This window comes from Semicossyphus pulcher, unplaced genomic scaffold (genome assembly GCF_022749685.1).
Source record: "Semicossyphus pulcher isolate SPU_LCO1_2020_fin unplaced genomic scaffold, fSemPul1.0.p SCAF_13, whole genome shotgun sequence".
Taxonomy (NCBI): domain Eukaryota; kingdom Metazoa; phylum Chordata; class Actinopteri; order Labriformes; family Labridae; genus Semicossyphus; species Semicossyphus pulcher.
This window is the reverse complement of record NW_027211637.1, coordinates 30,762,461-30,788,179: the sequence shown is the minus strand read 5'-3', so window position 1 is coordinate 30,788,179 and position 25,719 is coordinate 30,762,461. Positions and strand designations below refer to the sequence as shown.

Sequence of the window (25,719 nt, the reverse complement as noted above, 5' to 3'; positions counted from 1 at the left end):
CGTATAGGAGCCAAAGGAAACAGCTGGTTGAGCTCAGATGGTAGATCAGGTGCACAAAGTCCTCGCCATGTAAAAAAACAAGTAACCTAAAATCAGATAACCTTGAATGAGAACACGAGTGCATGATCATAAAAGAGGAATTCACATGGTACCTCAAAAGAGATGATGAACCGTCCCTTTAAAAGATGATAAAAGATGTTTAAGCAGCAGTTAAAGGTGCATTCAGTCCCCAAAGGATACCATGACACAGATGATGGGGTCACCTAAAATCAGATACTATCTTGTAGTGATCTAGTATCTTGAAGCAGAAGTTACTCGGTGCATCAAAAAGATGATCAATCTTGAAACAGACAATGATATACAGAAACATTATCAGGAACCTTAAAACCTCAGTGTCTGAGTTCAGGCGCTGCATCCTTCAAAGACGCGGTCTGTGAAGTCTGCACAGACGCTAAGGCTGAACTGAAATGAGACGGTCTGGTCTACAGCTGTTCCCGCCTTTAACCTTGCCTCACATAGCGCCGCTCCAGTCACCTAGCAAAAGGTAGCTAGCGGGCTAACTAGCTAACATAATAAACGTCACATGACTTAACCCATTATTTTAAATATGGATGCACGTTATCGGTATCTGCAGATTATGGCTTGAAAGTGACACATCAGCATCAACAGATGTGTCATTTTTCTGCCGATATTTTCCGGCAGTAAAGCGACACTTTAATTCTGCCTGAATGTTCGATGATGGTCAGAAAAAGTTTGACTTAACGCTACGACATAAACCTGGTGCGAATGTTCGTGTGCACTGCCTGCACCACACCGAAGGGTGCGAGATGTCTGCGGCAGTGTTTTTTTAAGTTTCCGAAACAGACAGCAGGTTGATTTAATTTAATGTGTTTGTCCTGTGCAGCAGGTAAAATTTGCCCACGTTGTGGCTGCTGTCAGGATTGTCTCAGGGAGAGCGTCATCCAAGCCGGTCTAAGTTTGATTTTACAGTTTTATTTGAAAATGTTAATTACAAATAAATATGGCATTTTGTACATAACCTAAGTTTATGTACTTTTCTTATATTGCCCAGTGAATGTGTACTTTTTAAAAAGCCCTGTAATGTTATTTCTGCGTCTGCCAGTGGGCCACTACAATAAGAGTAGACATGATGTCGACTCCACTACAGGGGAGGCTTCATGTTCTCTGCAATTAGGTGGAAAGAAACATGTGCCTCATATCGCAGTTCTGAAGTTTCAAGGCCCCTCTCTTTGTAACATTTGTATCGCAGCTATTGGATTGAGTTGAAACCAAAAACGTTTCATGTGTATTCCTCGGCCATTTGAGAGTCTGCCATCTCGTTTGAGTTGGTGTGCAATGAATCTGCACCCGATGGATCCTTCGTGGCCCGGGAAAAGGAGGACGCATTTGTCGGCCGCATCTGAAGGAGCTGTCGACATGGGACAGCCTTCAACGCGCCGCTGTGACGCAGTCGGCTTCGAAATATGTCCTTCAAAGGATGCAGCCACAGGGCACATTAAAACAGACACTAGAGGACATACAGGAACAGACCCTAAAACAGACGCTAGTTTACCTAAAAACAGACACTAAGGGGAAGCTCAAAACAGACGCTAAACAGTGCCTGACAGTGCCTGGACTCTAAAAGGCACAAAGACACGAAAAAATAGTGCTTAACTTTCAACCTTTGTGCGAGGATATGTTGCAGGATTTAAATTTCTCTTTAAGCAACATCAAGTTTAACACAGAAAACAGGAGCAATGTAGCCATCATAAAGGGCCCCGCTCATTGTTTTTCATGTGTCCAACCTCAGCATCACGTTGGAAAAGGTCTGCATGCATTATCAAACCAAGATAATATGTGGCTGCAAATTCTGTTTATGGTTTCAGGAAGGTGTCAGCGTGAGGTGAAATGACAGGAAGTGATTCTGGAGTTTCTTCTTCTTCCCTTCTCTCTCCTCTTCTTTCCTCCTGTTCATTTAGCAGCTTTATCTTTGTTTGAAAAAGACTGAACAAAGACAAACTTAACATTTAAATGCATTAAGCACTAAAGCAAATACACTTATCCACACAATAAGGTTTAGGATGACCTCTGACCCAGAGGTTAAGTTCAAAGGTCAGCAAGCTGAGCCACTGATGGTCCCAGAGGAGAGGAAGAGAGGAGGAGAGGAGGAGTCGGGTCCAGCTTGACCTTCAGGCAAGGACCTTATAGGGCGTGGCCGAGCGAGGAAGAGAGGGATGGAAACTGAGACTGAATGGGGGGGAGTGGGGGGGGGGGGTGAGGAGAAAGAGATAGATGAAGGAGGACAGGGAAGGTGAAGACATGAGTGTAAGAAAGATGGAGGGTGGAGAAGGAGGCACAGAGGGGAAGGATGTAAATTGATCCGGGACGCCATCGTGTCTGAGCGGGAAAACCGAGACGAGCCGTTTTAATATCTCTATTATTTATAATCCAGTGAAACATGCTCTGAATACTTGGTCTTATTTCTCTCTGCACTGTTTTAATCCTCTGCTCCTGTCTAAGTGTTTCTTTCTGCTCTCCTCTCCTTGCTTTCCTGTGGACACACAGATAAAGTGCATAACAGTAAGTGACTCTCCTTGTTGTGACAGTGAAGACGTGTGTGATTGCTCTATACCGCTTACATCAGTGACACTTTGTTGCCACAAACCGGCCATGTAGATGAAGGAGGCCGATCTGTCTTATTGTTGCTGCTGTTCTGTTTGTCCTCCATCGTCCGTCCCTGCAGCCACACCGAGCGCCTTTCTGAGATTTGATGTGTCTAATAGGAAGTTTTGGACACTGAAGAGGACAAAGATTTATTTAAGCTAAATTCATGCATGAAATCTTTGGCAGGAAAAACTGGGAATCAAGGGAATTGTTTGACATATTTTGGTGAATTAGCTTATTTGCTATCTTGCAGAGTCTGTCTGTACCACTGACTGAATATAAGAAGTGGACAGAGCCTCTTGTTTCTAAATTAGGCCAATGCCGAAGTGCCTTAAACATGCATTATTTCTAATGGCCAGCAGGGGGCGACTCCACTGGTTCCAAAAAGAAGTTTGGATTATTGCCCAGACTTCTCTCCTGATTTATTCCCTCAGTAAACATGTTCCTAATGACTTTATGGTCTCAATCTCTAGTTTCAAGTCTTCTTCAACACAGCATGATGTTCATTTAGTCACTGATGCTCCTATTTAGAGTAAAATCACAGATAAAGATACCCTAAGTTGCCAGTTGCTAACACGGCAGCCTTTAGGTACTGAGACATTGCAATGTCCAAATATGGTCACTTCTGGTTCCAAAGATGGTGACGGCCAAAACGCCAAACACGAGACTTCGAACGGAGAATTCACAAACCAATAGGAACCCATCACACTTTCTATGCCCATGTCTTTATACAATCTATGGTCTGCACAGCACACCTGCAGCTAAAGCCAGAAGGCGGTTAGCTTAGCTTGGCATAAAGACTGGGGGAAACAGCTAGCTTGATTGCTGACTCATGCTAAAGTAAAGTAAAACCTGTCTTCGGGCACCTCTTAAGCTGCTAATTAATATTTCCTCTCATTTGTTTAATCTGGAGTGTATAACCTGAAAGTTCTGTTTTTGAGGGGGTCATGGGGTCAAGCTAAGCTAACTGGCGTCTGTCTGCTTCATATTATATCAAAGAGAGATAGTCTTGGTAAGAAAGGGAAGAACTGCGTTTCCTACAGAAAGGCTGCGTGATGCTGCAGACTGCACGCTCACTGTGGTTTCTCACTGAGTCTTTTTTATGCTTGTTTGTTATGAAGTCACTCAGCCGGGCACTAAGAGCAGGATGTGGTCGCAGTCCATTATATGCTTTTATTTTCTGTGCAAGTTTGACTGTAATCGTTAAATATGAAGATTTGATATGAATAATTTAGCTCCTCTAACAACTTCATAATGAGCCCAGAAACTGTTTGATGAAGGGAAACGAAGCTCCTCTTACTGAGCTGTGTGGCACAACAAAATATTTGTACTCCTGCATTTGCTTGCCTGTACTCAGGGGTAATTACTGCACATTCAGCTGTATGTAAAGTATTTCTGCGTGTGTGTGTGTGTGTGTGTGTGTGTGTGTGTGTGTGTGTGTGTGTGTGTGTGTGTGTGTGTGTGTGCGCGTGCGCGTGTGTGTGTGTGCAGTGTCTCAGCCTCCCATGATGTTGGAGATGCCGCAGTCGTTCACAGCCTTTTCTCTGGAGGACATCTATCTGCCCTGTGAGGCCTCCGGTGACCCGACGCCCACGTACGTACAGCAGCCAGACCTGTGTGTTATTTACCCACTGTGTGTGTGCGTGTGTGTGTGTGTGTGTGTGTGTGTGTGTGTGTGTGTGTGTGTGTGTGCATGTGTGTGTGGACAAATATAATGAACAAGACATATGCATGTGTCTGGCTGTTTGTCCACTTCCTCCCTCCGGCCGCTCTGTTGGCATGGCGATAAATGTTCTTGTAATAACATCACAACAATAACAGAATCATCTCTTTGTTTTTCCGTTTCTCTTTGTCTTCTCTGACCCTCCCTGTCACCCTGCCTGCTCTCTCTTCTCCTCTCTGACCTCACTCTTTGTTTCTCTCTCTCTTTTGATCTTAAAGATTAAAGCGAGTGATATTGTATGTTTATTTTGTCAACCAGTAAAGCGGAAGGCTTCTTCATTAACACGACTGATATGTCTATAACGCGCTCAGATAACAGACAAAGCACGGGCTCCAAGTTTTTTCTTTTCTATAACTAAGAACGGTTTGTTTGACCGTACGGCGGGCAGCCATTGTACGAATATTTTGAATCATAGTTTTAAGAAAAGGTCAAACTTTTTATCCCAATGCAAAATGTTGTGCAGCAGCTGCAGCACAAAGTAGGAAAAAGTGCAAATACAAAAGTATCTGATTTCTTCTGTTTGAGTTAGATAAGATATCACACCATCGAGTTGTTCTTGGATTGTTGTTGACCTGATGAACTTCTTCTCCTTTCTCTAGTTTCCGCTGGGTGAAGGACGGGGAGACGTTCAGGTCAGAGCATCAAGGATCCGGGACGCTGCGAGCCGAAGAGGAGGACTCCCTCGATACCTACCAAGGCGACTACCGCTGCTACGCTTCCAACACGCTGGGGACGGCCATGACGCAGTCTGTGCGGGTCATCGTGGAGGGTGAGTCGCACCAAGACTGTTGACCAAATCAGCTTTTTTGTCCCTGATTCGCCGACTCTGAAACGTGTCCTCGAGAGAAGGTTGGTTAAACCCGTACCACAAATACACACAGGATGCTGTACACCAGCACATTTAATGTTCACACACATGCTGACTCATATAATCCCATGAATGAGATGTTATGAAGGATGTACAGTAAGACACAAATCCCCCTCACTTCCCTCTCTGTTTATCTCTACTCCTCCCACACACACACACACACACACACACACACACACACACACACACACACACACACACACACACACTTCAATGACTCAGTGAGGTTGACCGGGGCCACCTGTTCTGCTCTCTCATCTCTTGTTACCCTGGCAACCATTTCCTGGAGACAGAGCTGTGACGTCACTTTGCCTGGAGGGTTCATGGGGTTGTGGAGGATGAGGTGATGCTGGGAGGTTTCACCTGAGTGTGTGCAGCCTCTGATACACACACACACACACGCTGGGGAGAGAAGAGAATATTATATACAGCTGAATATAGAAGGGCAACATTTAAAAAGCACTACTTTTATCCAACAGATTATATTTTCTTAATTAAGGAGACACTCCCGTTGCTGTTGGAGGAGGGTAAGAACAAATGTACCATGTGGTCTTATGGATTGAAGTACTTGTGGGGATAATCCTGGCCTGTAGTTTAACCTCTACACGTATTATCCGTACCACCTCCTCTGCTCTGCAGCGTCAACTCAACCTATTTACGGAGAAAGCACAAAAACTGTAAAGTAAGCTCGATGGTAACAACCTCAGCTGAAACAAAACAAACTGTGAAGCAAAAAAGGTGCACTGACTCACTGCAGGCTCACTGCAGCATCGTACTGCATCATTTACTGCTCCCTGAACACAAAATACTGTACATGCAACAGGCAGGTACAAGTCAGTGCTGATGTGTTTAAGAGCAGAGGGTTAAAGGTGGCATTAAAGGGAAATTCTGTTGTTTTATATCTGGGCATATTGTGGGGTCTTAATTACTCCTCAGTACAGAAAGTTTTGTAAATGCTCTGGTAGATGTGTTCATCCTGCAGCAGTGAAACAGGCTGTAACGGCTGCAACATAATCCTTGATGGGTCAAAGGTCGTCCACTAAAAGTTCTTGTTGTTTCCACTGACAGGCTCAGATTGTTATTCTAAGTGTGTGACAACATGACAGAAAGGATCCCTGCAGAGATAGACCTTTGTGTTACAGAGGAAGATGATTGTTTTAACCACACACAGACGTTACATCGCTCTCTGCACACACACCAGACTCCATTCACAAAAACAGTGATTTCTGAAGGGATCCTTTCTTACATGTTGTCACACACTTAGAATAACAATCTGAGCCTGTCAGTGGAAACAACAAGAACTCTTAGTGGACGACCTTTGATCAAACGCAACAATGAAGTTGTAGCATTACAGCCTGTTCCACTGCTGCAGGATGAACACATCTAACGGAGACTTTTTGTACCTTTAAGTCATTTAGAACCCAAAATATGGCCCATGTTCAAAAATATTCCTTTTAATAAATCAAAAGAAAGATGGGTTTAATATGAAGTCTCGTTGATGATGACGTTCTGAACTAATAATCTGCGTCTTTGTGTTTCAGCTCAGCCAGTTCTTCAAAAGCAGCAGAAGGTGCATAAGAGGACTTACGAGGGAGAGAGCATCATCCTGTCCTGCAACCCTCCAGTGAGCTCCACTCCCCCGCACATCCACTGGATGGACAAGAGTGAGTCTGTCTCTCAGTTTGGCTCTGTGTTTTCTGTCTGCTTTATTAGCTTCATTCTGCGTGACAGACAGAGGGACACTTTGTCTCTTATTAGTCATCCAGTCTGTCTGTCTCTGTGTGACTCTGAAGTCTGAGCAGCTTTCTGGGGTTTTGTTTGCATCCTTCGTTCCACCTGACGGCCCCGTCGGAGGGATTTGCATGGCTGCGCTGCATTGCAGAGCGTTTCCACTCACACTAATGAATGCAGTCCTGTCAGCTGGTGTTTCTGGGCTCTTTATGTTTCTAATATTTTTACTTTTCTCGTCCTCCCTCCTCTCTCCCTCTCCTCTCTCTCTCTGTCGCTCACTGCCAGTTTGATGGAATTGCGCCTTTTAAGTTGTCAGTTTTGTTTAACTCACACACGAAAGTCAATACTGCAGTGCATTAGAAAGAGCTGGAGCTACTTAGTCCGCTTCCCCGGTGCACGTTTAGGAGAGCTAAAAGAACTCACTAAATATTGCATGAAAGAGGAAAGTTTCTCTCTCTGTCCTGCTCACATTGTACCTTAACGATCCCGTCTTTGTGTCTTGTTTGCTTCAGAAATGGTGCACATCAAGGAGAGCGACAGAGTGACGGTCGGCCTGAACGGAAGCTTGTTCTTTGCTAATGTCCTAAGGAGCGACAGCAGAGACGACTACATCTGCAACGCCCAGTATTATGCAGCCAGGACCATTCTCCCTGAAACCGCCGTCTCCCTCACTGTCTTACGCAGTGAGTGCACACACACACACACACACACACACACACACACACAAGAAATTACAGCTCTCATAATTCCTAAATTCTGCCAAATTAAGTGATACTGCGGGTTTCTTCTGAACAGCTAGCTAACAAATGTATTCAAATCTGCACAGACTCCTGCCTTCATAAAGATGTTCATGTTCAGGTTTTGTTGAAGCTGTTTTAGGCTACGTCCACACTAATGCTCAACAATGTTGTGCAGAAAAGATTCGCCTCAGATCTAATTGAAATGTTCCTGCAGGTGTAAACAGGAACGCATAAAACAGGCACTGGTTCTCCCACCGTAAACGCCCTCCATGCTGCGCTGATGTAATGTTAGAGAGAGGAGCCAAAAGCAGATGAGATATATTTCATGCAAAAAAAGGGGGTTGCATATCCACAAATAAGGTGATAGTGTTCAGAAGCAGAGTGAAGACAGAAGCATTAACATGAGGAAACATCCACACTGGAAACAAGGTTAGAAGACCTCCTGGCACGGGAACAGGGGACGACTACATACGCAGGGAAGGTGAGGGTGATCAGGCACAGGTGAACGCAGTAACAGCGGGGCAGACAGCAGGCTCACAAACACACAAACGTGACACAGGGCTGATACGTGGCGCTTCTCTCCTGCACATGTCGACAGTAGTTGTGTTATAAAAGTAGAATTTAACTGCACAGCAGGAGCTTTAAAAAACACAACAAGGTCAGCAGTGCTTTGTGTAAGTTATTCATGCGGAGTAAACCGCTGCACGTCCAGGATGTCGTTTGTTCTGGAAAAGGGGCATCGTGATCGGAGAGCGATGTTAGCAGAATGTATCGAGTCATTTTATTTATAGCATTTTATAAACAACAGGAAGTGCTTCACAGCTGAGGGAGACAGTTAAAATATGCATCAGCAGAAGTGCAGCATGACTGAAGAAACAATGCAATAAAAACAATCGTAGTTAATGTAATAAGAACAGCCTTAGAGCTGTGTCGAGTCAACTCTGTGGTCCGAGTGGAGGTTGCAGCTTTTTGGGGGCCTGAAAACCAGTTACCACAAGATGTCAGCTTGTTCCCGTTCGATGTAAAACATGAACGATTTTAAAGGATTATTTCACCTAAGAAGCCCTGAAAGGAACAACTGATCCTTTAGTCGTTTCCAACATCACTGAGATCAGAAATACGTGGCTTCCACTGGACAGCAAAGCTATCGGGCTAAATTCAGTTTCAGGGAACAAAAATGTGAATGAATACATGATGGTTGTTTCTACATCTCGTGCTCTCTCTGTCTGCAGGTAATAACGTGGTGCATGACAGGAAACCTCACTTCTTCACTCCCGAGGGATCTCACACCTCGGTGCTGGCTCTGAGGGAGCACAGCGTCATCCTCGAGTGTATCCCCAAAGGCCTGTGAGTGTTTGTCTGTGTGGACGTGTGTGCGTCATTCATCATCCACTTTTCTTCCAGAGCAATAACATGTGACCTGATGATAGGTCATGAGGTCATGCAGTATGACTCAAACTTTGATTTAAAAAATGTTTGTTTGGAAATATATATTTTTTGGACTTAAACAGAAGAGTTGGACTGTTTAATGTTGCTTTGTGGATTGTGGGATTTGTTGTTTTTTGCTTTAACATATTGACTTGCAGGATTTTGAGCTGGTGTTGTTCTTGCTGGGTGTGGCTTTATCATTTATTGTGGGTGTGCATTTTATGTGTTCATTCGATGTGAGGTTTGATGTAAACAAACTAACTGACTGACTAACTAACTCTTCAATGCCAGGAGAGAAACCTGGCCGGCACCCCTAATAAAGTAATAAGATAAAACAGAGGCACCAAAAGTCAGATTGTCACAATTTGCCTTCCCCAACTTTAAGTTTCCATAAAGTAACAACTCAAATGTTTAACATGATTGGTTCTGCAGCCTGCAGCCAATGAGGAAAGTCAGATCCATCAACGACTTAAAAAAGCTGACTTTACTTGAAGAGTTACTTTATTGATCCCAGTGTTTTCACTCTGTTGTTAGAAACATGCTACACACACATTAGCCTGAAATACACACCTGCACAAACAGGACCCTTTGGACGTGCGTGAATGGAAAGAGGTCACGGTGAGGAGGCTGCACGAGGGCGAGCGCCCTGATCTGTTTTATACACCCCGAGCAGTTGGGGTTTCGGCGCCTTGCTCAAGGGCACCTCGACAGTGTCCAGGAAACGAGCTACCAGTCCCATTTTCCGTACTTAGTTTGTGGCTGAGTCACCTTTAAGAGTCCTGCAGAGATTTATTTCAGTGAAGGACAGGCTTCTGATTTGGACGTCAGATCCTGAAAGATTCAGAAAGCTTTGCTGGCGTTTCTGCTTTACCTTGAACACATCGACTGCTCAGAGCTGAGTTAAAGGAGTACATTTACCTTTGGAGAAAATGCATGACAATGCAAAAGTAAAAAGTCTTCTAGGTTTGGCAGAAGCATCACCTAAAGTCTAAGCTAGGTAACATTTCATGCTACATGTGTCTTTGTATGTTTGTTTGTTTGTTGTTGTGATCTTTGCAAACACACTCATGAATCTGTCTTCATGTCCTGACTGTCCTGATCCTGCTTTATCTCTCATTGCTCTTTTGTGGTCGCTCTAATTATCCTGCTTCCCCTGAGAGTCCCGCTCTGTGCTGATAAATGTTGTGTCATTACAATTATACTTTAACGAGGAAATAGGAAGTTACATCATCATCATTTGTTCCTCCATCCCTCCATCACCGTCTCCTGTGTAATCATTTGTCACACGCCTTTCTGTTTTCTGCTCTTCTTTAAATTCTGCCCTCCGTGTCTGCAGACCGACTCCGAAGGTGGAGTGGAAAAAGAAGGACAGCAGCCTGGATGAGACGAGCGCTCAGCTGGATAAGCACAACCACTGGCTGCGCTTCGACAGCATCGCTCAGGAGGACGACGGGGAGTACGAGTGCAGAGCCTCCAACAGCCACGGCTACGCCACACACTCCTTCACCGTCACTGTGGAAGGTACGCAGCTGAAAACACGCAGGGCATACATGACTGCACGTTACACTGAACACCTTTATTTTGAAAAGATCAAATTAAATAAACTGAAACAAAGTGCGGTTACAGTGCGGTGATAAAGTGTACATTTCCACAAGAAACGGCAAGGAGGGCGACGTCTTGTCTTTTTGATGCTGGTATACACAGACCAAGCTCTGCAAACTTGGAAACTACAATTCCCATAATGCAATCACACTTTATATTAGACCCTCCCTGACTTGTTAGCACCTTCTGCAATTATAAAACAACATAAAAATCCTCCTTGTAAAGCCCTCGGTACATTTTTCACTGTTCCTGCTGTCCATGATCGGTTTGTTTTTGGTGATAACTTTGGGGCTTTCATAATGAACGTGTTAAATGAAAAGGTGTGCACTAGCAGCAGGTATTTGTCTTTTATTTTGTAGCTCCTCCTTACTGGGTGAAGGAGCCTCAGAACCTGTTGTACGCTCCCGGAGAAACTGTGCGACTGGACTGTCAGGCTGAAGGCATCCCGACTCCGGTCCACACCTGGAGCATCAACGGGCAGCCAATCACAGGTACGCCTGCTTTTAACGTCTCTGTGTCTCTTAGTTTATCTGTTTATTCTTGTTAAACTCGTCCTGAAGTCCCGTGCCGCTCTGATGCCTGATTTGGTCTAAATATTTTATTCTCCACGTCAGACAATCAGCTGGATTTATTCCTCAAAGGTTGGTGAGGACAGAGAGAGATTTCAGGGAAGAGCGGAGATCATTTCCCGGCTCCAATAAAACAGAGAGCTTCTTAAGCTCCGATGATAAGATACTTAACTGACTCCCGGAGAGAGAGGGAGGAGGGAAGAAGGAAAGGGAGAGAGAGAAAGTAGAAAGAAAGATCGAGAGGGAGAGATACACCAAGGCAGACGGGGAAAAGGAAGAATGGAAATGTAGTGAGAGAGGTGAGACAGAAAGAAATGATGAAAGAAAAGAAAGGAAGAACGACAGAAAGGAAGACTCAACGAAATCAAATGAAGGGAAGAGAAAGAAGAAAGACATGAAGGAACAGGGGTAAAAAGAGAGGAAGAGGAAGAGCTGAGGGGTAGAAGAAAGACAGGAAAGTAGGGTAGAAAAAAGGAAAGTATGAAAGGAAGGAGGGGAGAAGAAGTTGAAGGAAGGAACAACGGATGGAAAATTAAAGGAAGAAAGAAAATGTAATCCGAAGAGGGGAAAAAAGGAAGGAGGCGAGAGGAGATAAAGAAATCACAAACGGAAGGAGAAGAAAAGAAAGAAATCACAAAATAGGAAAGAATGGAAACAAGGAAGAAGTTGAGATGGAAAGGAAGAAGGGAAGGAAGAAGGGAAGGAAGGATTGAAGAAAGAAAACCAAAAGAGGAAGAACGACAGACGGAGCTAGCAAGGGAAGGGAACAAGGGAAGAAAGAAAGAAAGGGAGGAACAAAGAAAGACCAAAAAGAAAGAAAGAAAAGCAGGATAAAAGAAAGTAGAAAGAAAGGATGGAAAGATCTTAGGGTAGAAACAAAGAAAGAAAAGGGGAATAAAGATAAAAGAAGAAAGACCAGAAGTGGGGAAGGAAGGAACAAAGGAAACACGGTGGAGGAAGAAAAGAATGTGTGATAGCCGGATGGAGAGAGAGAAAAGTAGAACAAAGGTCCAAAATGAAAGACAAAGAGAGAAATGAAGGAATGGAATGAGAGACTGAGCGTGCAGCAGCTGCTGCGTCTTCTGTTGGATGGCAGCTTCCTGTTTAAACATTTCTTTGTTCAGCCCGTGAAGAAAGTTTCTCTTTGACAAACTCACTGTGTTGTCCGACTGTTTCTAACCTCTTCACCTCCTCCATCCCTCCTCCTCCTCCTCCCCCTCCTCCTCCTCCTCCTCCCCCTCCACTCCTCTCCCGCTGTGCAGAGGTGGATGATGACCCTCGCCGCAGCGTGTCGGATGGTGTGTTGATCCTGAGGGATGTTGAATATGCAGACACAGCTGTGTATCAGTGCGAGGCCACCAACAAACACGGCTCCATCCTGCTCAACACCTACCTCTTCGTCGTTGGTACGTTCACACAGACTCGCTTTATTATCACACCTGTCTCTATGTTTATTACATTAATAACTGTGTGTGTGTGTGTGTGTGTGTGTGTGTGTGTGTGTGTGTGTGTGTGTGTGTGTGCGTGTGTGCGTGTGTCAGAGCTGGCTCCTCAGATCCTGTCCTCTGATGGAGTCGTGTACAGAGTCACTGAGGGCAGAGACATCATGCTGCACTGTGAATCCTTCGGCTCCCCGAGACCACAGGTTACATGGTGAGAAACACACACACACACACACTCACCTACACACATGTATAGAGGTGCAGAAGTGATGATTTCTATTATATTAAATATTAAAGTCAATATTTTATTTTTCTAGGAAAATCCTGATTCTACCTTTAAGGTCAAGTGTCTTCATGCGTCAGGTGTCTTCATGTTTCGTGTGGTTTCTGTGCTTATCTTTGCTAACTCACTTTGGTAGTAAAATTGTTTTTTCATGTCTTGAAATCGCCTGAATCTGAAGACAAACTATGCCTACCAGTTTCTGTAAATCAGCCCAAGGTAGTATCCTCTTTCAATGGAGCGGCGCCCTCTGGTGGTTGCATTAATAAAGCACTGTGCAGCCATGCAGCGTTCCATGCCGTGTGTTTTTATAAAGAAACAAAGTCCTCTACATGAACTCTGAACTTGTGTAACCTTATTAACAACCTTCAACGAGTTCTGCCGACGCAACTTCTGTAAGATTTCTAGAAACTTTGGGGGTTTTAATGCGATAAAATTAAATTATAATCTCATTTGATGAACATGTTACACTAAAGATCTTTACATTTGTCTGTTTTTAAGCAAAAAAACAAATAAAAATACAGTATAATAGTTTTCTGTGAGAGATTTCGATACGTGGCAGTGAAGAGAAAGATTTCAAACAACATCTAGACCAGACCATGAAATGATATCATTGCTTCTCTCTCTCCTCCTTTTATTGATCTTTTTTATCTATCGTGCATTTGAGCCAGGAAACCTGCTCCCATCAATCTGAGTTATTGCTGTGGTTTTAATTTCTGGGTGTGTAATGTTGGAATAAACCCTGAAAGACTCATTGGCACCGAGCTGCAGCAACGCCTCTGATTAAGTGTGTACGGATCAATATATGTGTGTGTGTGTGTGTGTGTGTGTGTGTTCTGTGTAGGGAGGATGAGGACGGGCTTCCTCTGCTGTCGCACCCTCGTGTCTCCCCGCTGACCAACGGGACGATCAAGCTGACCAACGCCAACCTGGAGGACAGTGGATCCTACACCTGCATGGTCAAACACACCAACATCTCCATCACTGCTCACCTGGAAGTGTTCAGTGAGTCTCACACAGCTTCTGTAGAAATTTACCGCTAAGTATCTGACAACATTACAGAAAGGATCCCACATAGATAGACCACTTTGTTAAACATAAAGGGGATTTTTTTTATACCAGAAAAGAGCTTTTATCTCTCTCTCTGAAGCCACCAGACTCCATTCACAAAAACAGTAATTTTACCATGCAGAACGATAGAGTTGCTACTGCTGCATAAATCTATAAGTTTTTATAGCTCTTTTTGGAAAGTTAAGATCCTTTTTTAAACCCAGAAACAGCAGTTGATTCACTCCCTTTAAATACACCAGACTCCATTCACAACATCAGTCATTTTCCTCTTTGTTCCCATCTACCGCTGCCTTAATCACTTAGTTTGTTTGAGTGTTTTTGTGCTGCTTTAGTGTTTTAAATGGTAAGTTCAGTTCCAACACTATACTTCTGTAACACAAAATAACAATAAAAAAGTAACCTAAACAGGCAGAGGTAGACCAACATCTCCTGTGTTCTGTGAGGTAAAAGTACTGCTTTTATCAATGGAGTCTGGTGTGTTTGAAGAGAGCGATGTAACGCCTGTATGTATCGTAAATCAGCTGAAAGATTAGTGTAAAACATCTTTCAGCTTTAATTATTGATACATGAAAATACATGCAGCAGAAATCGTGGTGATGCAAAAACACAGCCACAGTTATTGGGACAAGTTGTGGAGCTGCAGGCGTGATCGAGTTATTGAATGTCTCATTCTGCAGGAGGAATAACAGGAAATGACCCTCCCTGAAAATATGAAATAACTGTGGCAGCGGAAAAAGGCAATCATGCGTTAATTGTTACAGAGCGAACTGCTTGATCTCATCAAATTGATCCATGAGGCAGAAAGACTGTCTGTCCACTCTGACTGAGGAATTGATCCCTGTTTTGTTTTGTTGTTTCTGACAAAAAGACAACAGCAGCTCAGGATGAATAAAAATGATTCTCTCGTGTTTTCCTGTTTCTGTCAGATCAAACTTTGATCCTGACGAGCCCGCAGGACGTGCGTGTGCTCAGAGGAACCGGAGCTCTGCTGGACTGCGGCTTCTACAAAGACCCTCAGCTGCTCAAGTACAACGTTGTGTGGAAGAAGAACAAACACAAGCTGCTGGAGTCGTCCCCAGATGACAAGTAAACGCACACACTGAGACACACAGAGAAACTAAAGCACATTAAACAGGATCCCTCTGACACGATAACAATATGTTAATGTTATAATCAGACGAGATATTTGAGACCATACTGTACGGGTTTGGAGGATGTCATTATTGGAACCAATTCAAGCAACTACTGCAAAGATTAGCTTGATGTTTAACAGCTGCTCACGTCCTAACACACTACACAATAGATATTTAAATATAACACAGATAGTGTCATAAAAGCATATATTAAGTAAATATAAAGGATGATGGAGTGATATTAATGATTGTGTTTGTGTTACTGTAGGTACACTGTCTTTGGGAACGGCACCTTGAAAGTAACAAACGTCCAATCAGAAGACAACGCTGTTTATACCTGTGAGGTCAGCACCGAGCTGGACAGCGTATCAGACAGTGGCTCCATCACTGTAGTAGGTATGTCATTGTGTGTGTGTGTGTGTGTGTGTGTGCGTGCGTGTGTGTGTGTGTGTGTAGGTGTGATGGTTTAACACTCACAGTTCTCTCTTGGACCCGCAGCACGGCCAGACCCTCCCAAAGATCTGACTTTGTCTGATGTTGAAGACCACAGCCTCACACTCAGCTGGATCCCAGGGAGCTCTCACAACAGCCCCATCATAGGTACACGCACACACACACACACACACACACAAGCACACACACACACACACACACACACACACACACACACACACACACACACACACACACACACACAAACACACACACACACACACACACACACACAAACAAAACACATCATATTAATAGTTTTTTGCCAGGTTACCAGCAGCACTCCTACTTTAAAGAAAATAAAAATGAAATACAATAAATTTTAACAGTAAAAATAATTACATTTTTTGTGCACAATGTTCTTTTTCATGGTCTAGATTTGCTCATATGAATTCAGCTACAAAAAGTATTTTTTATACAGCTGCAGTTTGATATAGATGACACAAACAAAACACAGGAACTTTCCGACCTACATCAGCTCCGGAAAACATCAAGAGACCGCTACAAAAATCTGTTTGTCTCTGGTTCTTCTGTTTACAGGTTTGTGTTTGTGTCAAATGAACTTTTGTTTTTTTGTAAACAACATTTCTTCTACTTCCAAATCAAATCTTCTCATTGAGGTTTTTTATTTGCAGAAAATGTCGACTGGTTAAGAAAACCATTTTTTCAGAGCCAAACAAAGCAAAGAAAACAAGTTCATGTTGAAACAACAGAATGTTTGAACTCAGGAAGAGTTCACAGGTCAATAACCTGGTTTTTAATCACAGCGTTCATGCATCTCTGCATGATCTCCTCCAGCTGGGTGACGTTAGGCCGCTCTTGGAGCAGCTCGTCTGCGTTCGACGGCTTGTGACCGTCCATCTTCCTCTTGATCACATTCAGGAGGTTTTAATGGTTCAGATCTGGATCGGGCGGCCATGACATGAAGAGAGAGACGCTGATTTAAGGAACATCTGGAGTGTGGGCTCTTCATGTTCCAGAGCTGTATATAATACTGCAGTACACTAGTAACATGTCAACTGCTGCCTAGAGAGGTTTTCTTTTACTGAGTGTAACATAAATATTGTGTTGTGTTTGCCAATTTACAACACAAAAGTCATGATGTAACACCTAACTGAAGCAGTGATAGACCAGCAAACTCCTGTGAGCTAAAATGGTTGTTTTTGTCAGTGGAGTCTGGTGGCTTTGAAGAGAGCGATGTTGCAGCTGTTTTTGGTTTAAAAAAAAGGGTCTCCGTCTTTAAAGAAAGGTCTGTCTCTGTAGGGATCCTTTCTGTCATGTTGTCAGACACTGAATAATAATCTGAGCCTGTCAGTGGGAAAAACTTTTAGTGGAAGTCCTTTGATTGGGCTCATTTGCCCAAAGGAATACCTGGCTGTGTTTACAGTCTGTTTTGCGACTGCCTGCTGAAGCAATCTACGACACACGTCCAAAACTTTTTGAACTTTATTTTTTATTAAGAGCCTAAAATATATAGAAATTAGGGCCCAGGTTCAGACATATTACCTTAAAGCAGTAACAAAAGATCAGGTTTGTTGTTCTTCCCCTATGTGCGTGAAATCCGTCATATTAAGGTACTTCTGGTCATAACATTTTACAGGAAGCAGTATTAACTTTGTTTCTGTCTCCTTCTTCAGAGTTCATCGTGGAGGCCCAGGAGGAGCAGCACACCGAGGCGGCCAAGTGGGAGAAGTTAGAGACAGTTCCCGGAGACTTCAACCACCGTCAGCTGAAACTCAATCCTTTCTGCACCTACCGCTTCAGGGTCATCGCTGTGAACGAGCTCGGCCACAGCGTCCCCAGCCTGCCCTCGGAGCACCGCAGAACGCCGCCTGCTGGTAAACAGTAATCTACTATGGCTGAACAAACAAAGAAAAGATGGATGACTACAGATACAACTTCAACAAGAAGTGAAAATCCAAAGAAAAAGAAACAAACTCGACGCTCAGATGAAGCAAATAGTCTGAAAAGGAAAGCGACCGTCAGCCAGGAAAATCAAGAGTTACAACCGGAGCCAACCGTGGACGTCTGGTTAAATTGGGACGTGTCCTCCCATAGTTACCGTTTATCGTCATTAGGTGGCGCCCAAGAGAACGAAACTGAAATCTTTGAGATTGTCAGTTTAATTAGTTATGTTTCACCAAAAAGCCTCATTATATTTTGATCTGCTCTCGTTTGCTCTGTTTTATTTCTGTTCCTGCATCATGCAACTAATCCGACATCAACACTTCCTGTATCTGTTTCAAATTAAAAGCATGCCAGACAGAAGCCCTACATTTTTGTTGTGAAACATTTGCAGGATCGGTGGTAGAAAAAGAGGCGACTTGCACGGTTATAATCCGGTACTTTAAACGTAGCCACTGCCCTCTTGTGTCAGTTTTATGTTACTACAAATTACAGTTTGGCTAACACACACACATCCACAGTGCCTGAGAGCGATTTCAGCTTTTGGTGAGAAATTTTATATTGTTGATTTTTTTTACTAAGAGTGACGGAAATGTACGTTATGCTTCTTTGGCACATTTTATTGCCGGAACCACAAGAAGCCATCGAGAGACCCAGCTTTTCTTGGACTACAAACTTCTGCTAAAGCTGGAGCCAGCTGTGATCAGCTTAGATTAGCCCAGCGTTTTTTTTACACTTTTTGTACAGATTAAACAATTATGTGTGAGCTTTAGAGGTGCTGATAGGCTAGCTCTTTACCTGTTTCTGTCTTTGTCCTAAGCTAAGCTAACCAGCTGTCTGTAAGTTCAACCTAAAGGAACTGACGTGTTGTGTCAGCCTCTCTCAGCTAGAAAGAGAATAAGTGTCATTTATGAAATGATCTCTTAAACAATGTGTTTTATGCTTTACTAAGTGTCTGTCTGCTTCCTCCAGTTCCCGGCAGAAACCCTGATAACGTGCGCAGTGACTCCACAGACCCGAAGACTCTGAGCATTACGTGGGATGTGAGTGCTCCAGTCTGTTTGCAGCTGTGTGTAAACGTGCTCTGATGCATTCCCCTTCATGCACATAATATCTGATCCGTGACGTTTGATGTCTCCCTGCAGGAGATGGAGAAGAGCTCTCACAACGGTCAGGGCTTCCAGTACAAGGTGTCATGGCGTAAGTCTGGCGGGTCGAGCGTTCACTGGGAAGAAGCCTACGTTCCCTCTCCGCCATTTCTGGTCAACGACACGGGAACCTACACGCCGTTTGAGATCAAAGTCCAGGCTGTTAACGCACTGGGAGCGGGGCCGGCGCCGGAGCCTGAGATCGGACACTCCGGAGAGGACAGTACGTCACTTTGGATCTTTAAACCGAACATAATGAGGTGGAAAAACGCAGCTAACAGCTAACGCTAACTCACAGTGGATCCTAAAGATAAATCATCAACTCTTTCTTCAACCTAATTTCTTCATCCCCCTAAAAAAGCTCACAAAACATCATTCAATTTTAGAATAATGCACATCAACGTGTGTTGAATTAAAAAGGAAACAAACAGACACACAAACGTAAACAGAGAAAAAGTGTTTGTGCTACAAGCGTCACATTCAACCCTTAAAAATAAAATCAAAGATCTTCTATTAAAGCTGGGAGCAACATGTAAATAGGCTGCATCATCTCAGACACTTTAGGAGCAATCGTTTTTAAAGAGGATTCATGAAGAGATCAGAAATTAGAAAATGTGACACTTTTTGAGCAAAGACCATCAGTATTTGCCAAAATGAAAACTTGATTGTAACAGCGCCACCTTAAGGTCAGTGAATGTTATTTTATCTGCCTGAGTATTTGGTGGAGTTTGCACCCAACCTGGTGAGATTTGTTCCTGCAGCTTTTGCCGCATGAATACTTTCAGTAGAGACAAATAAGAAAGATCAGAACAAAAACAAAAGGGCTCCAGCAGACAGCGTCGCGTGCAGACTACTGTCAGAAAATAACAAATAACTGAACATGAAGAAATCAATTCAGATTCTGATAAAAAAATAAAATGTTTAGAAACAACTACAAATAAAATATGTGAATACAAGTTCTTCATATTCTAAATATTATTACATATTGATTTAATATTTCTTGTTATCTTTTCTTAGACGAGTTTTCAAGTTATTGCTGCGTGTGTTAAACTTCGTCTCTGTAGATTTATTTTATTGTCTCACGTGACTCTGTTCACTGCCGGATGATTTTTACTCAAAGGTAAACAAATAAGGCTGCAGTGGTTAGCGCTGACGCCCCACAGCTAGAAGGTTCCTGGTTCGAATCCCGGTTCAGACGTAGCGGGCCTTTCTGTGTGGAGTCTTCATGTTCTCCTCGTGCATGCGGGGGTTTCCTCCGGGTACTCCGGCTTCCTCCCACAGTCCAAACACATGCTCGTTAGGTTCATTGGTGACTCTAAAATTGTCCGTAGGTGTTAAAGGTTGTCTGTCTCTATGTGTCAGCTCTGTGATTGACAGGTGTAACCCCGCTTAAAGGTGTGAAACCTTTGGAGTCAAGTAGACCTTCATGATGTGTTTTAAAATTATTCATCTTTCTTTACTTTTCTTTAAAATATATTAAAGAAAACCTCAAAGAAGAAAACGTCAAATGCCGATAAATTCCTTGTGACTGAGTTTAGTGTTTAGTGTGTGATCTTTCTTGTATCAGAGTGGAGCAATGCTGTCTCTCATAAAACTGGCCAACATTTTTTATACACAGAAGTCCTGATAAGAAAAGACGCCTCATTGTAAATCACAGTGAGGCTCTTTCTGCATGAATGTCAGATCTAATGTCTCCCTCTTTGAAATGAAAGTGGCGATAAACAGTCGGATAACTTGACAACATGAATGCCCCGTTTTGTGCTCTGCATCTTGTGTGATAATTATTGTCAGTATTTGTCAGAGTGAAAATGTCTTTACTCAGTTGAGGAGTTACAATTGGTTGGCACAAACTCTCAAAATACACCTTAAGAACTCATGCAGAAAGGATCCCACAGAAAAGTAACATACAAAACAATAAATCAAACTTGATTTGATAGCTTGTTTTTCTTCTTACATCAGGCTCATTCTGTCTTTGCCTCTCCCTCTCAGAGCCTGAGGAAGCTCCCACCGGAGTGACGACCACTGTGATGAACAGCACCGTCAGAGTGAAGTGGAACGAGGCCCAGAACGTCCGCGGACGGCTGCAGGGATACAAGGTGAGGAATCCTCTGCAGTCCGGAGCAGGAGCAGGAAGGTGTGCTCTCTGTCGACTCGTGGCACAGAAACACTCTTTTAAACTCACCTTACAGAGGTTTCTTGGTCATGTTAGTTTGTAGGTGCAATATTAAAAGTAGTATTATTGAAATTTAACTAAATTTGTAGGATAATTCAGCCATGAGCCAAGGAACTACTCTGTGCTGCCCGTGGCGCCACCTTGTGGCTGCTTTTAGAGCATCTTACAATTTAAACCCTTAAAGGGGGTCACATCTTTTAAATGCATATTCTCATATTTTGCATCATTTTCACATGTTTGTGTGTTTATTGTTCACTGTGAAAAAGTGAAAACTGCATAATTCCGTGTTTTTCCAGAACAACATTTTTATTTACTTTTTTATTTGATTTGTTTATTTGACAGGGACAGTGCACAGCTTCTTAGCTGTACCAGAGTTAGCAGGACACAGAGAACAACGTTTCACAGCACCTCCAACACTCCACATACAATACCATCCAAAGCAACACTCCAAATACTGTCAGCCAATCATGGCTAAGGTCGGACCTTTGAAGGCAAAACGGCCTGTCCATTTAAGGAGGAAGGAGAGGCTCCGAAAAATAATAAAAATATGTACACAATTTAAAACGGAACGCAAACATGCGCAGCGTGATTCAAAAGCACGTCAGAATAATTGACTAAAACTTGATTGCAGAGCTAAAACATGTCCCCGTTAAGTCTTAAACATCTGTTATATAAAACAGTTTGTTGTAGCCTGAGGAGTGAGTCAATATTAATGAAGACATAAAATGTAACTTTTTTTTTTGCATTTAGAGGATTTTAATTTTAATTTTCAAAATGCAAAAGAATATAATACATTTTCCTTACACCTTAAAATTTGACTTAACTCTCAACATTTCGATCTTACATCCAAAATCTTTATTTTTGTTTTCACATTTGAATCTTCAAATGATAAGTAATGGTGAGAAGCCTGCCTGTAATACTCTTCCATAGTTTATCTGTCTAAAGTTCAAAAGGTCAACTTTTATGAAGCATTTAATCAAATGTTAGAAAATAAGAGGAATGCCTGACACAAGCTCTCAGATCCCAGAGTGACTACTTTAAATTTAAAAGATTTACAATATAAGATATTCTGTTTACAATGACATAAAACAGAGAGGTTCTTAGCAACATGTTACTTTAAGAAGCTGGAGAAAGAAAATATTTTGTCTGTATGCTTTTGTAATGATTTAAAGGATTAATGGAAATTGTTAAAAAAGAATCTTGTGCCTCGACTTTTCGATTGAACTGCACATTAACGTAGGTTTTCTCTGCCTGCACGTCTGCATCAGATCTACATCAGGAGGTTGGGTCCCCAGGGAGGGCGGGGCCGGAGGTCTCTCGGACATCAGCACCACGAGGAGGAGAAGGAGGAGAGACAGGAGCGAGGGAAGGAGAGACACCACGAGAGCACGGTGGTGGAGGTCCACGGCACGAAGACATCAGAGGAGGTGACGGGGCTGCAGCTGTTCTCACGCTACGAGGTGTCCGTCGCAGCCGTAAACAGCAAAGGGGAGGGGCCGCAATCCCCCCCGCACCACTTCGTCACGCCAGAGGGAGGTGAGCATAGAGGAGATGTTACAGTAAGAGACACATTGTGCTGTTTTTATCAGATATACTCACTAATGTCTGCATGTGTCCTGTGTGTGTGTGTGTGTGTGTGTGTGTGTGTGTGTGTGTGTGTGTGTGTGTGTGCAGCGCCCGGTCCTCCTGCCTCCCTCACGTTTGAGAGCCCGTCAGAGAAATCACTGAAGCTCTTCTGGACGGCTCCGGTTAAGACCAACGGCCTCCTGCTGGGATACGTGGTGCAGTATCAACAAGGTACGTTTTACAATCTGTGATTAATAAGGGAGGTCACTAAAGCTGATTGTTTAATGCGCTGAAACTCACAAGGGATTAGACGTGGGATAAATCCACCATGAAAAGGTTTACAGACACGTTACCTGTTCTCTCAGCCTTTGTGTCTCTCTGACATTTTTCTAAACAGATGTAACTTTATTTAAAAAAACAGAACTGAGGATAAATATTATAACATCATGTTCATTTCAAATTTCTTTCAATGAAGTAAAAGCAACAATCAGAGCCTCAGTTGGAGGTTTCATGAGGTGCATTATAAAGTGATGAACTTACCTGAGCTCCTTATTTAGAACGTGTTACCTCTTTAACCTGTTTTTTGTTGTGCTCATCGTGTCCTCATGCTTTTTTGTTTGTTCCTTTAAAAATAACTTGGTTAAACTTTGACCTTTGACCCAAGGTGTCAGTATAACACAGATGCAATACTGGTTTAACCTGACATGTTTAACATGTTTTTTGAGCTGTAATCTCAATTATATTGCTGTACTGTGATGAAACACGTCAATGCTGGTGTTAATATTGACAGTTCTCACCAAAGTTATAAAAATCAGCATTTCATGGGTTGGAAATGGCTCAAACACGCCGTCTACGGTCTTAAATCAGCCCTGGTGTCAGGGTTCGGGGGAGTGGGACACAATTGCGGAATGGGAAGGGGTTCTAAAAGCTATCTCGAAGGAATAGCCACTGAAAATCGCAAGCGATTGAAAGGGAGTGGGAAAGGATAAATAATATTGAGCAGAAAGCTCCTTTAACCAAAGTCAAAGTCAGGGTAAGGCAAACTAAACCAGCACTGCCAAGCAGCTGACCCAAAAGTAAACTCTCAGGGAGACCCTGGAAAAGACTCCTTGGTGAAACAAAAATGGGCCGAGGGATGAAGGGAGAACAGAAAAGGCTTTTGAGATAATAAGCCCAACAAAGTTTGCTATTTTGATTTCTACAAACACAATGAAAACGCAGGAAGACACAGAGAGATGCTCTCACTATCTCTGGAGGTGAGACAATGAGCCAGCAAGGGTATATATAAGCTCCCACCACCTGCTCTCAATCAGGAGCAATCAGGCACACACACAATTCTCGGGAACGCAACTTTGCAACTTCCTGGAGGGACTGCCTGTTGGTTATCAAAACAATGAAATAGATTCACAGATCATAAGTTGCCACAACTACTGCAGACAGTCTCTGGGTCAGTTCCACTGCAGCTAGCTGCAGACGGCCAACGTACAGCAGCAGGGTTCAAAGAGGAACCATTTCCAGTTTTTCAGTTCTTCCTGGTCCTCTGATACTCAGTACCAGCGAGCTCCAGCCTATTTAATGTCCTGGGAGCAGTACAGCAGTGTAAAAACCTGGTGAATAACCTGGTTTTTAATCACAGCGTTCATGCATCTCTGCGTGCTCTCCTCCAATCTGTCACAGAGCTGCTGGGTGACGTTAGGCCGCTCTTGGAGCAGCTCGGCTTTGTTCGGTGTCTTGTGACCGTCCATCTTCCTCTTGATCACATTCAGGAGGTTTTAATGGTTCACATCTGGATGGGGCGGCCATGACATGAAGAGAGAGGTGCTTGATTTGGGTACAAGTCCTTCAATATCCGAGCACTGGATTAAACAACTTCCTGTGTTGTGTTTGGTCTGTAGTGGTGGAGAGCAGAGACAGCCCGCTGCAGATGGAGATGATCAGTGATCCCAGTGTGACTCACATTGAGTTGGACCCTCTGGACCCCAGCAGCTATTACATCTTCAAAGTGATCGCCCGCACCGCTGCTGGAGACGGGCCTCCCATCGAACGGAGGGGCGCCACCCTGCTCGATGGAGGTAAAATAACAGAGATGAGATTCAAGATTTCTGCTTTCAAAAGCAGTTTTTTGTTTGCTTACCTTGTTTTTGTCTCCTTCTAGTTCCTCCATCAAATGTCACCATAGTCTCCGGTAACACGTCACTCAACCTGAGCTGGGTGCCCGGAGAGCGAGACAGGAACCACGGCTTCATCATCCGCTACCTCAGGAAGAGCCGTAAGAGAAGGGTGGAGGGAGACTCAGCTTTCTGCATGATGACTGTGGACATAATCGCAGGGAGGGAGAGGAGGATGCTGTCATTAATTATTAAAGGAACATGTCCTTAAGTTACCTGCTTGTTATCACTGTTACATGAGATGGAAGTTGATGGAGTTGTTTGCCAGAAAGAAAGAGTAGAAGAAGAGTGAGGAAGTTGTGCAGAATATGAAAAACAACAACTTAATTAATCTATGACATTCCTCTGTGTGTGTGTGTGTGTGTGTGTGTGTGTGTGTGTGTGTGTGTGTGTGTGTGTGTGTCTGTGTGTGTGTGTGTTTGCTGCAGCTGGCGATGACTGGGAGGAGTCAGAGGTGGTGAACTCCACGCAGGGTTTCTATTCGCTGACGGGCCTCAAACCAGGAACACAGTACAAACTGGAGATCAAACACGGAAACGACACCCAGTGGGAAGATGAGAAAATGACGCTTGGACCAGGTATTTGTGTTAAACATGCAAAACAGACAATAATATAATGTTTCGATTTTCTTATCTTGAGACTGCTAGCTCTCAAACAAAGGCCCGAATAGTGCTCCTGTGAATAATAGCTACTTTAGCATGCTTTAAATGAGGAGGAAAGGTAAACAAGTAAAGGTTAAGTTGACTGTATTCACGGTCACATTAAACGTTTTGTTTACATCCCTCATTCTGGCTCAAATGCTCAAAACCTGCAGGAAGTGTTTGTTTTTAATTTATGCTAACTTGAATTCGATTCAGGAGCACCAACATGGCTGCTGCACTGATTGAGTTAGTGCTTGGGAAATGTACAAGACAACAGATAAACATGGGGAAGATTTAGAGATTGCATTCACCAGGGGACAGGTCGCATTCAAACCTATTCTGGTATAACCCTCCAAAAAAGGCCTCTTAGATTTA

General features: G+C 43.3%; 1 protein-coding gene across 3 annotated transcripts in view; it reads left to right on the top strand.

The window, feature by feature from the left end:
• LOC138589303 (neural cell adhesion molecule L1.1-like) overlaps window positions 1-25,719 on the top strand; it is a 54,871-nt gene that overhangs the window by 22,443 nt on the left and 6,709 nt on the right. For 2 of the 3 annotated variants that reach the window (XM_069659527.1, XM_069659526.1), the window contains exons 3-25: window positions 2,566-2,580; window positions 4,156-4,258; window positions 4,987-5,156; window positions 6,797-6,919; window positions 7,499-7,669; window positions 8,959-9,073; window positions 10,491-10,675; window positions 11,116-11,247; window positions 12,588-12,731; window positions 12,867-12,978; window positions 13,892-14,052; window positions 15,045-15,204; window positions 15,520-15,647; window positions 15,750-15,851; window positions 17,381-17,581; window positions 18,621-18,691; window positions 18,794-19,019; window positions 20,786-20,892; window positions 22,238-22,505; window positions 22,644-22,766; window positions 24,431-24,607; window positions 24,691-24,804; window positions 25,132-25,281. In XM_069659527.1, coding sequence (XP_069515628.1) covers window positions 2,566-2,580; window positions 4,156-4,258; window positions 4,987-5,156; window positions 6,797-6,919; window positions 7,499-7,669; window positions 8,959-9,073; window positions 10,491-10,675; window positions 11,116-11,247; window positions 12,588-12,731; window positions 12,867-12,978; window positions 13,892-14,052; window positions 15,045-15,204; window positions 15,520-15,647; window positions 15,750-15,851; window positions 17,381-17,581; window positions 18,621-18,691; window positions 18,794-19,019; window positions 20,786-20,892; window positions 22,238-22,505; window positions 22,644-22,766; window positions 24,431-24,607; window positions 24,691-24,804; window positions 25,132-25,281 — 3,258 coding nt within the window. The remainder of the gene's footprint in view (window positions 1-2,565; window positions 2,581-4,155; window positions 4,259-4,986; window positions 5,157-6,796; window positions 6,920-7,498; window positions 7,670-8,958; window positions 9,074-10,490; window positions 10,676-11,115; window positions 11,248-12,587; window positions 12,732-12,866; window positions 12,979-13,891; window positions 14,053-15,044; window positions 15,205-15,519; window positions 15,648-15,749; window positions 15,852-17,380; window positions 17,582-18,620; window positions 18,692-18,793; window positions 19,020-20,785; window positions 20,893-22,237; window positions 22,506-22,643; window positions 22,767-24,430; window positions 24,608-24,690; window positions 24,805-25,131; window positions 25,282-25,719) is intronic. The other variant, XM_069659528.1, reaches the window with a different exon arrangement.